Genomic DNA, 12,656 nt, shown 5'->3' with positions numbered 1-12,656 from the left:
TTTGGAAAGAAAAAAAAAGTCAGGTATGTTCAGCCACATTAAACCCCTAGATAACACATTCAAGTATGGCTATAAAATGAAAACTGCTTCAGATAAAAGGCTGTTCAGTTCTTTGATAAAATACATAATCATTCATAAAAGGATGCATGAGGGCAAGCGCAGGGACCAGCATTGGATCCTCAGTCCTGCCTGCTGCACTGGCCCTGCTTCCAAGGCCCACTGAGCTGGCGACAGAGTGCAGGCGTGTAATCCCAGTGCTGAGGAGGCTGAAAACAAGATCACCATGAATCCAACCTGCGTTGAGAGACCCTGTAACAAACACACAAAATGGAAAAAAAAAAAAGGATGAGGGATATTAGCATTCTTATTTTCCTAGGGAGAACAGCCCCCACCTTGAAAAGAACAGTGAGAAATACAAGGGAAAATGCTCATGAGAGAAGGGAGAGGACACAGGTGAGCGGAGGCTCCAGCTTTTGCTCTGTACCTCTCCAGAGACTGTTTTCAGCAATATGCTATCTGACGTCCGACAGCCGAGTGAGCTCAAAGCGCCTGCTTGCACAGGCACAAAGGCAGGACACAGAAACATAACTGCACTTCCAGACCACATAAAGTATGGTTTACATAGCCAAGGCTTCTTTCCAACAGATCTGGCTTCACTGAATAAATGAACCTCTTTCCAACTCAATCAAGAAACCTAAATTTACCACCTACAAAAACAAGTGTGTGATGCCAGCAGGAGAAAGTAGAATGTGGCTGCCATTTCCCTAGGCAGATGATCTTAAAGAAAGCTTTCACACAAGGCAAGGGCGAGGCTAGGGAGATAGTTCAGTGGAAAAAATGTCTGCCTGGCAAGCACATGGTCCTGAGTTCAATCCCCGGTACCAAAAAAAAAAAAAAAAAAAAAAAAAAAAGATGACCAATATTAAGGCTATCAACGTATTACATTGGAAGAATATTAGAAAACATCTATCACACAGGGCAAGGATCTAGCATGCAGTCTTTCTGCTGAGGGCCAGTTGGTTCCTTAAAGTGCTCTGTGCCTTAAAACTTACCTACTCTTTCTCATTTATACTGCATCAAAGATTCCTTCCTCTCAGCAAAGGGCCATGGAGATGCACATACAGCAGAGCCTTTTGTCATTCTTAAGTGGTATGGGGATGGAGCCCAGGGCCTTGCACATAGTGGGCAAGTGCTCTACACTGAGCTCCATATCAAGGCCAGGGTGTCTTTAAATAATCAGTAATAAGGCAATGTGTCAATGACCAGGAACGGCACATCTATCTCAGAGGTCTACAATTTAAAACACAAAGCTTAAAATCTCAATTTTCTTAACTAGTAGGACTCAGGCAATAACTGAGAAGCAAAAAATAAAAGTTGGGTATAGATGCACCTGGAAGTGAGGACTAATTCTTGAATGGCTCACACAGAGGTCTGTGTGGGTCCCTGGAGTCACCTCTGCCCTGCATGGCTTTTCTCCCTTTATCTAATCACTAACCACCCAAAATGTGATGAGACCACCAGTGGTAGTGCAAATCTTCCTCCTCCCCTCACACAGCAAGAGAGAAGTCTGGGAGTGTTGGGACATTACAGCAGGAGGATGTGAAAATGGCTCAGAAGAAGCTGACAAAGCAAGTAGCAAGCTTACGTTAAACTGGTACACTACTGTGACAAAGTTCTATATTAAGTGCTATAAAAATATACAATAAATTCTTTTAAGAAATGGAATTGCATTGAAGCTTGATGATTCCTTACAGTAAATAGATTACAATAAAACTGTAGTTGTTGGTTAAGTTCTATTAATTGTTTTTAATTCTTTTTGACTTTTTCTCCTGGTCATCTGTTAGCCGTTCTGCAGGTCGCTTCTTCAATCCCTTCATTTTCCTAGTTTGTAGTTTGCTTAGGTCTTGTTTCTGCATATGAATCCTTCCATAAGTTGTACCAAAAGTATCCTGAGACATATTTTTCTTCTTCTTTGGCTATAAAACAAGGGTGGGGTGGTAATATTTTTATATACATATATATTTAACCACATGTCTAGTATATTAACTAGTAAACCAGTTATATACACCTCTTATGATTAGTGAGAACCCTCCTCCATGACAAAGAGGTAGCCCTATACATCCACCTCCTCAAACCTAGGTAAGCATAAAAATCTCCATATCCTCCCTTCCCCCTGCCCCCCTGAGTGCTGGGATTATAAACCACCATACCCAGAGTCCCAGGCAATGGCCAAATTTACATACTTCCCTAAGGGTTAAAGTTTGAGATTACTGATACCACCTTTTTGAGATTTCCTACAGAAATAAATCATAATCTCATTAAGGACTGGACAGCCTCCCTCACCCTAAAATTAAAACTACTAAGACTAAAACCAAGACTAAAACTGTATGTTGACCAAAGTTAATGATGTCATCCATATGCACTTGCTAATAATGGATTAATTGTGGCCAGTGGCTATACTTGTAATCTTTTCACATGACTACAGTTTTGACCCATGTTGTACCTACCTTATCATTTTCTCAGTGAAGTGGGCTGCTGCCAACACTTTCGGGACCTATTCTGTCTTTCAGGAGCTATTCTTATTCTCCAATAATTTTCCTTCACTTAATCTCCCTTGTTCCCTAGAATTCATTCCTTGACTTTGGAGAACCTGACATCCAGCAGGTTGGGAGTTAACTTTTAATTTTTTGGTTCTATGTTGTATTTGTGGTACTGGGATTGAACTCAGGGCCTTGTGAAGGCTTGACAAGCACTCTATAACTGAGCTACATCCCCAGCCTAGGGAGTTACATTATTCTCCAATATCAATTCCAGCACTCAGTGAGGCAGGAAGTTGGGCAACTGAAGGCTAGTTTAGGTTAAATAATGAAAGATCACAAAAATCTTGAAATGTAATTGATGCACATATGCTTTACACATAATGCTCTAAATCTCCAGTCTTCACAATGCCCAGAACAATTCTTTTTGCTGAAAATATCAGTCCTGGCTACCAGAAAGTTCTCACCAAACCTGATGCCTTTTTATTATCCTTTATGGTTGGCTCATTTGGTTCTTTTTCCTTTTCTGGCTGTGAGAGTCTAGTTTCATCTATTCTATTGATCTCTATGTACATCCTTTAAATATGACAAGAGTCAAAGGTCATTTACCTTGAGAGCTTTTGGCATTTTCATAGATAACTTATAAAGGTCATCTGAAGCCAGGTGTGTCCTCCTCAGAACCAGGTCCAACGAAGGTCCCATCTCTTCCAACTCAATTCGTGGCGTTCTGCAACCAGATTTCTTCAAGAGCAACCTTTATGGGGAGTTAAAAAAAAAAAAAAAAAAAAGAGAGAGAGAGAGATATGATATTTTGTATTTTATAAAGTGCTCCCTCTTGGGATCATCTAGCTTGGGTCTGGGCTGTCTGCCTCCTTAGACTACAAGTGACTGCACAGACATGCCCTGAGTTGGACAGCACCACACAACTATAGACCCCAGAGGATAGCTACAGACTTGAAATCACAAAGAACTATCTTTCTCTTGTTTATGTCTTTTATGAGTGTTGTTAGTTTTGTTTTCATTCTTGTTTTTATATTTGTCATCCTTCTTTCCTTAATGTCTTTTTTACCAGTTTCCCAAAACTTGAGTAATCTTTGCCTTTTAGCCTTGCTTCTAATTTTTCTCTTTGTATTTGTCTACTTTCTCCACCGTGTAGAGTCATCCTACTGAACAGTTATTTACTGTCAGTATTTTTCTGGTTTTACTGATTTTGAGACCAAGCCTTGCTATGTAGTGTAGGCTGGCCTAGATCTCACTTGTGCAGCCTCAGCTGGCCTCAAACTCATGGAAATCCTCTTGCCTTCGCCTCCCAAGTGCTGGGATTACTGGTGTGCACAACTATGTCCAAGCTTGATTTGTTTTAGATTTTGTTACGTAACCAGGAATCTTGTGCTTATGGTTAAAGTTACTGCACAGTTAACACAGTCTGGAACACCTCTCTGAAAAGTAGTCGTCTCCCAAAGAGTTCGTGATACTAAAAATAAGCTACCTGCTACAAGCAATTTATCAACTGCTTATCAGTGCAGAAAACTAAAACAGAAAATGGAAAACATGGAAACAAGATATAACCCCAGACCTCCAGTTCACTCAAGGCCAAGTCCAGGGGACATTGAGGTAGAAGAAATCGAAAGCCAACCAATGCACTTTTAAAAGTGGTAGTAGCAGATAGTATAAAGATGAATGTGTCTAGGGTCCTCTCACCCTAAATGCGTCTGATTGTCTGACCTCAAAAGATGATGAGAGGGGCCAGGGAGATGGCTCAGTGGAATAAGTGCTTCCCTGGCAAGCTCAGGGGCCTGAGTTCAATCCCAGGCTCCACAAAAAAAAAAAAAAAAAAAAAAAAAAAAAAGATGGTAAGAAAAAAAATCAGAAATACACAGCAAATGAAATGATGATCATAACAAAGGACATGGCTAGTGAATCTAAACTAGATACAGATTAAAAAAAAAAAAAAAAAAAAGCTCTGGAAAGTGATGGAAACCATAAATGACCAATATAGGGAAGAACTGGATTCCATAAAACAGATTTAAACATACATCCAGGAGATTAAAAACTCTATTGAAAGTATACAAAGCAGAACCAACCAATGTGAAGACCAGGTATAGTGGCACACACCTATGATCCCAGTAAGCCCAACACTTAGGACCTGAGGCAGAAGGATCACTGCAAGTTCAAAACCAGCCCAAACTGCAGTGAAACCCTGTCTCAAAAGAAAGAAAGAAAAAAAATCATGGAACCATGATAATTCAATACAACAGCTGCTAGATGATGCAAAGAAAAATAACACAAGAATTAAGTAAATGAATGAAAAAAACCAAAATAGCAGAAAGGCCTGTTCACAGAAGTAAAAGCAAAAAAACTTCTCAAACAAGAAAAAAGAGTATGTGATACATATACAAGTGAAACATAGTACTACAATTAGCCATGGTTAGGAAAAAAAAAAAAAAAAAAAAAAAACTACATCAAGGCACATTAACAGTCAAGATTCTAGAAATTCTACACACCAGAATATTAAATGTTATCAGAGAAGAGAAACAAATCATCCATAAAGGAAAGCCCATCTGAATCATGGCAGACTTCTCAAAACAAACCCTTAAATCAAAGACAGAATGAAGTAAAATATTTCAAGTCTGAAAAGAAAACCTCCAACACAGACTGATGTGCCCACAAAAATTACCTGTCAAAAGTGATACAGAAAGGTCTGGCTCAGTGGTCAAAAGCGACTGCTTAGGTAAGCTCAGGCAGGCACAAGGGACCACTGTTTGATCCCTGCACCACATGCTGTGCCAGCCTAACCCTCTGGGCAAGCTGAGCCAGCCAAAAAGAAAAAAGAAAAAAAAAAACCCAAAAAACAGAAAGAAATAAGATAGTTCCATGATAAAGAACACTCAAAGAAATTCAAGACCTACAAACTAGCTCTCCAAAAAGCTTTGAAGGCTATTCCAGAAAAACAGAATGAGGCAGACAATCCATGAATCCCAGTAGAATGAATCCACCAGGTCAGGCAAGTAATAAAACAGAAGGGAAACAAAGGGAACCAACACCAGGAAAATAGTACAACAAGGATAAATCAAAATGTAAGAGTTTAACCATCAATGTGAATGGTCTCAATTCACCAATCAAAAGAAACAAATTGGCAGAATGGATCAACAAACAAGATCTTATAATATGCTGCATACAAGAAACCTATCTAACTCAAAAACAAACTGACAGACTGAAAGTTAAAGGATGGAAAACAATACGTGATACAACCGGAACACAGAAAAAAGCAGAAGGGAGCTATTCTACTTGCAGAAAAAGTAATCTTCAAGACTGATCAGGAGAAACATAGGTCACTACACACTTGTTAAGGAAAAAAATCCAAGAGAAAGAGATGATATTCATAAATATGTATGCATCAAATACGAGTGCATCCAATATTGTTAAAAAAAAAAAATTCACAAAAGGCTGGGCAAAGTGGCACATTCCTGAAAGCTCAGCTACTCAGGAGTCTGAGGTAGAAAGATCCTTGAGTAATTTAAGATAAGCAACACAATGAAATCTTACCTCAAAACAAAATAATGAACAATAAAATAAAAATATTTAGGAAAGGCAAGCTTCTAAAATACACATTCAACCCAATTGTATCATTTACGTTTTTTTTTAAAATTCAAAGATAAAATCATATATTAAGAAACAAAAAGGCCAGCCACATAGCTCAGCAGACTGAAGCGCCTGCTTAAGTATAGAGCAGCGGCCGGGGATTGAGACTGGGTGTGGTGGTGCACACCTGCAATCCCAGTGCTTGGAAAGCTGAAAACAGGAGAATCACTACAAGTCCGATCTATGTAGTGAGGACTTGTAGATCCTGTACCAAATACATTTAAAAAAAAAAAAAAAAAAGAAAGAAAAAAGAAAAACAGTCAAACTATTCTTTTCAAAAAATAAACAATTTTAATTGATTTTTCACCTCATTTATAGATTTACATAAATATAAAAGTAATTTAGGGCGAGGTATGGTGGCACATACCTGTAATCCCAGCACTCAGGAGGCTGAGGCAGGAGGACTGCTGTGAGAGTTTCAGGCCAGCCTGAACTATAGAAAGACCTGTCTCAAACAAGAAGTAATTTGGGAGTATAGCCCAGTGACAAGCAGATGCTTAGTAAGCACAAGGCTGTCAATTTCCTTCCCAACACAAAAAGAATTAAATAATTTTAATTGAGTTCTTGAAACAGCATGTTTACATGGTTAACAAATTCACGACCATAAAAATTAAGTCAACCCATTCACAATTAGCTTTTCCCTACAGCACAGAGCTTCATGACCTAAACAGATTAAAATGAAGAAATCTTAAAAGAAACACTATCTTTCTGGGCATTCTAAACCCAAATAGCTATGGACATGGAAACATCTGAGAGCAGAAGGCAGAGCCAGAAGCTGATGTAGTAGTAGGGGAGAAGACAGCCTAGGAAATCCATCACAGAACAACTGCAAGACCTGGAATTCATGTTTAATTTGTCACAGAAACCTCATCTCCAAAGAGAATAAGGGTCGACTGACTGAAGGATAATGTTTATGCATAAAAAGACCAGCCCTTTCAGCCAAAACCTATAGTGTGAATGAATTGAAAGAAGAAGACAGAAAAGGAAAGGCCCAAGAAAAATGCCCAGAAGAGAGCAAACACCAGAGAGATTAAGGCCACAGCATCAATGTTCACTGAAAGCCTGATAGTGACAGTCCATCACTACCCATGCACATTCTGCTGCAGGTTACAGGGAATCATACAACCACTATGCCGCACCAGATACGGTCATTAACACTCAACTGAAAGACAAAACCCCCCAGGATACATAAACAGCCAAACTATTAGAACAACAAAAACCCACACTAATGTTAAAAGATAAAATGAGCCCAGGTTGGTGGTGTGTGCTTATAATCTTAGCACTCCAGAAGTTGAGGCAGGAGGACTGCTACAAGTTTGAGGCCAGGCTGTGCTACATAGCAACACACTGGCTTAAAAACAAAAACAAAACAAAACAAAAAATCAAGCTAGATGTGGTAGCTCATATCTATAATATCAGCACTTAGAAGGCAAGAGCAGGAGTCCAGGCTGATCTGGACATAGCCAGTCCCAGTCTAGCCTGGACTAATAATAAGACATTTTAAAAACGAAACAAGGAAATTATATATAAAATTTCAACAGAATTTTTTTCTACCATCTAATAAAAAGTTTTTCAGGGTTGAGGATGTTGCCCAGCATTAGTGAGATCCACGTCTCAAAAACAAAACCCAGGGGCCAGGGAGATGGCTCAGTAGAATAAGCACTTCCCTGGCAAGCACAAGGGCCTGAGTTCAATCCCCAGTTCCACTAAAAAAACAAAACCAAATACTAATTTTCAGCTAAGTAGAAAACACAGCACATCAATCCAAAGATGTGTACCTAATGGATTCAGATCACCCAGATTCCCACAATACTTTATTTACACAAGTATTGGTGAAAGTCATTTTTGAATGGCATATGTAACGAAAACCGCTTCTGAGTCACTTACATAACTGTGGGCCCACACTGTGCTGCAGACATCTGCTCTGAACAACTCACTGGGTGTGCTGCCCAGCAGATCACGCTCTCAGAAGGGCCCATTCTCCAGTGTTCGGCTCTGTGCGTGCAGCTCCTGGTGACAGGCTCATGGCTCTATCTAGTGATTAGTGTCTGCTTTTGAGTCAAACTTTGCCCAAACTGGCCTCAAACTTCTGATTACCCTGCCTAAGCAGCTAGGATTACATGTGGCCTACCGTGTCTGTTCCACCCCAAACTGGCCTTTTCCATTTATTTACCTTTTAAAAGTGAAATTCAGAACCTCTGATACACTTGTTCTTACAGCCTAAAAAGTGTTTCAGGAGGAAAATGCATCATACACTCCTTGTCAGTGCTTAATCCTACAATGAGTCTCTAGCTTTCTTCCTATAAGAAAGCTGCCAATTCTTGTCCGTGTGTGTGTGTGTGTGTTTTTTTTTTTTTTTTTTTTTTTTTGGTCTTTTTGAGACAGGGTCTCACTATGCAGTTCAAGATGGCCTGAACTCAGTGCTCACAGTGATGAGATTATAGGCATGTGCCGTGATGCCCAGTCCATCTTCGTTTTCCTATACTACCTGTGGTAGTTGATACATTGTGTCAACTCGGCAGTTCTGGGCAGTGGGGGAACAGCAGGGCTGGGAGGGCCACCCCAGAGTGACTCAGCACAGAAAGTGTATATGAAGGAAGTGAGGAAGGCTGCTCCACCTGGAATGGCCCTGCCCTGTGTCCTTGGAAAAGTTCTAGTCTCCACTTGATCTTCGCAGTCAGCATCGAAGGAAGAGAGAGGCTTGATGGACGCCGCCTCAGCCAATCCTCCTCCTCTGCTCTTCATCATTTTCTGCCGCCATGAACTGCTGCTGTTTGCCTTGGAGCCAGCAGGGTATGAACTGAAACCTCCACAAACTGAGCTAATAAACCTTTTCTTCTTCATTTTGAATGTCAGGCATTTGTCCCTGCAATGAGTGAAAAGACACTACCCTTCTTGCCAAGGGCTCAGCTCACTAGCTGAAATACACTTTCTGTTTTAAATATAATCTATAATATACATTCTTCAGAAAATGTGCTTGCTTTTCTTTTTTCTTAGGGTCTCACTATGTAACCCAGGCTGACCTTTTTTTTTTTGGTGGAACCAGGGATTGAACTCAGGCCCTTGTGCTTGCCAGGGAAGCGCTTATTCTACTGAGCCATCTCCCCAGCAACCGCCCAGGCTGACCTTGAACACACAATTCTCCCGCTTCAGCCAAGTATGGAGTTTGCTCTTCTTTAATGCTAGTCTTCAACTGTCAATCTTTTAAAAATAACTTTTTTGGGGCTGGGGAGATAGCTCAGTAGAATAAGTGCTTCCCTGGCAAGTGCAAGGGCCTGGGTTCAATCCCCGATTCCACAAAAAAAAAAAAAAAAGAACCTTGATTACTTCTACACATAGAAAAATGTACTAACAAAGAATATAGGACTATATGACTTGTGGGATCTTGTTAAACAAAACAGATAATATTATACAATGAGTCATAATAAAAAAGAATAAAATCTATTTTATTTACTCCCATCCCATCACATACACTGTACTATTTTCTAGAGCTACACATTGTAGCTCCAGGTCTTTCTATCTCTAGCCAAGCATCTACTTTTATGTCATGTGCCTAATACCCATTAAAGTTCCTAAGCTGGCTTATTTTTCACCTTCTATATCCCTGAATCATGTAGCATTTAGTTCTGCAAGACAGTGTAGAACAAAATGCAGCTAACACAAACAGAACCTAATTTCTTTTTAGATGGGCTCAGGCTATAGTTGTGCCAATAGTAATTTCCACATACATCTTCTATGTATTTAAATATTTGCCTGTTTTGAGGAAGACTGGTATTACTAGTCTTGTGTAAATTTTAATTTCCTGGTTTTCCTCCCTCTCATATCTGGCTGGCATTCTGTTTTCATTAAGTAAACTCCCTTATTGAAGACTGTTTACTTCTTTAGCTAAGCTAATACTTCTCTCCATAAAACCTAACCAATGCCTTAGCAAAACCGTATGTGGCATTTATAAAAAAGACTGTTTCACACTGACGCTTCTCACCCTGGAGAAAAATTTTTCAAGGAATATAGTATTCAAACATGAGGAATTAATTACCTTGAGGTACACAGGAAGGAGTCAGTAGAACTATATTCACTAAAAAAGTATGTTAAAATTTACATTAACATAACTTCATATTCAGAATGTCTTTTTAAAAAATTATTTACGTATGTATGTATGTATGTATGTATGTATGTATATATTTGGTACAGGGTCTCACTATGCAGCTCAGTCTCATAGTGATCCTCCTGTCTCAGCCTCCCCAGAGCTGGGATTACAGCTATGCACCACCACACCCAGTTTCAGGGTCAGCACAGCATGCAGTACTGGGGATTAAAACCAGGTCCTTGCACTTGTCGGGCAGGCACTTAAGACTGCAGAGCTATCTCCCTGGCCCATGTTCAGAAGGTCTTTTGTCTGACAAGCACAAAATAATTTGTAAGTCTTATTAGTTTGCACAAACAACACATATGAACAGAACCTTCTACCTTTTCCAAGTCACTTATGGCCTAACTTGCTGTGAGAAGAGAGCAAAGACACTACACCACAAGCCCAGAGTGCCTGTGGATCAAATTCAGTGATACACACTTGTCCGCACAGTCCCCACTACATCAGGGATCTGTCTCCCTTTTAGAAAGAACTTCTGATGAATTATATCAATGGTACCGATAGTGTGCATAAGAGGAAACAGGCTCTAGGAAGTAATAGGCAGGAGGTGGGAACCAGGCTCTCAGGTGGGAGCTGAGCCCTGGGTTACCCCTCCTTTACACTCACACAACTCAGGCTGAGTGAAGGACATTGATGATCCTGAGCCACAGGTTTAATGATTCTTTCCAGTAGTCCCACTCTTCAGCACACTGCCTATTTTCAATTTAGATCAGTAGCTAATAGCTATTATAGAACACATGTGGAATACCTGCAATTAAAATTCCATATGAAAGTTCTTATTTCCCATCATGAAAACTGTCATGCTAACTTTAAGGTTACTTTAGCCATCTTATTCTATGATGGATGTATACAATTATACTGCTAGTCTACCCTTGTTCTGAGTGCGATTTAATAACTTTCTTTAGTGTCTTTAGTTTGTTTTAGTGTCTCTGAATCAATCTTTCTTTTAATAGTATGTTTGCAATACACGATCACTCCATTTATCTTGGGGAACCAGTACATAGACATCCTATCTTAATTTTTTTTTTTTTTTTGTATTTTATGGAAGGGTCTACAGGGTGTTCCGGGTGTCACTACTAGATCGGACTTGTTGTGATCCACCTGTTTACAGCCTCCCAAAAGCTGGGATTACAGGTGCACACCACCAAGGCAGGCCCAGAGATGAACTACTGGCCCCTGCGCCTGCTTGCAGGCACTTTAATCCCCTGAGCTATTTGGCCGGCCCCCATCTTAATCATTTTTATTTCCCCTTTTGTTCTTAAATTCCCATTCTACATGTCTTTAAAAAGCTAAATTTTCTTTTCATTAAACATAAGATCAGGTATAAATGAATAGTTTTTGCAAAACTGTTCACTATGAAAGTTTTAGGCAATTATTACTATTCATCCTTACTCAACATTTTATTTTATTTTTTTTTCCATAATTTTACTGAGAAACAAATAGCAATGAGACACTTTCAAACCAAATTGGTAAGACAGTTTCAATAATTAACACACTGCATACATTCTTCCTAGTGGTTAAGTGCTATACAAGATGCGGACTTGATATTCTATTTACAAACACCATTAGAACAAATCCCTCTAGTCATTAAGAGAATGTACCTATATATCTATCCTAACCACTTTGAATACACAGATACAAAATGGACATTCATCTGTATACCCCTTTTTTTCTAAGTGCCGTTATTTGAATATTATAGGTGTGTAAACTCAGCAAAATATTCTAAAGGAGTCCAGTAGCCCATAATAGCATTGGGTCTTCTGTTTAACTCTTACTCAACATTTTAAAAAATATATTTCTAATCCATTTGTATCCACAGTCTCCATGTTTAATATGTCTTTTTGTCACTCTTACATTATAATTTTGGGGGCTGGGAAGATAGCTCAGTAGGATTTTGCCTGGCAAGCTCAAGGGCCCGAGTTCAATCCCCAGCTCCACAAAAGAAAAATGTAAATTAAATTATAATTTAACATAAAATTTTAATTATATTGTAATTTTAATTCTTTTACATTAATGATCTTACACCTTTTCTAATTTTCTAAGTAGCATTCATCTACTTTATAGGGTAATACATTTGGGGGAATGAACATACTAAGTGTGAGCTCTAACACTGTTACACCCTCCAGCCTTTCAGTGTTTTCCTGAAACCCCAAAATCAAATAAGGAAATGCAAACAACAATTTCCAGGGATTTCTAATCTTTTTTTTTTTTTTTTACATTTTTATTTATTTACTGTGTGTGTGTGTGTGTGTGGCTAGCTCAGCCCACCAGGGGGCGGGGCTGGCTGGCATGTGGTGCTGGGGGATTGAACCGCGGTCCCTGTGCTTTGC

General features: G+C 39.3%; 1 protein-coding gene across 4 annotated transcripts in view; it reads right to left on the bottom strand.

Annotated features, from left to right (window-relative positions):
* Window positions 1-876: 876 nt before the first annotated feature.
* Window positions 877-12,656, bottom strand: part of Rpf2 (ribosome production factor 2 homolog) — a 40,101-nt gene continuing 28,321 nt past the window's right edge. Inside the window, exons 8-9 of one of the 4 annotated variants that reach the window (XM_023722333.1) lie at window positions 3,147-3,291; window positions 877-1,976 (exon numbers count right to left, since the gene is read on the bottom strand). In XM_023722333.1, coding sequence (XP_023578101.1) covers window positions 1,797-1,976; window positions 3,147-3,291 — 325 coding nt within the window. In that variant the 3' untranslated portion in view covers window positions 877-1,796. The remainder of the gene's footprint in view (window positions 1,977-3,146; window positions 3,292-12,656) is intronic. The other 3 variants (XM_023722334.1, XM_023722332.1, XM_012516070.2) reach the window with 3 other exon arrangements.

Source organism: Octodon degus, unplaced genomic scaffold (assembly GCF_000260255.1).
Source record: "Octodon degus isolate 3935 unplaced genomic scaffold, OctDeg1.0 scaffold00090, whole genome shotgun sequence".
NCBI lineage: Eukaryota > Metazoa > Chordata > Mammalia > Rodentia > Octodontidae > Octodon > Octodon degus.
The sequence above is the reverse complement of the archived record's forward strand: the minus strand, read 5'-3'. Positions and strand labels throughout refer to the sequence as shown.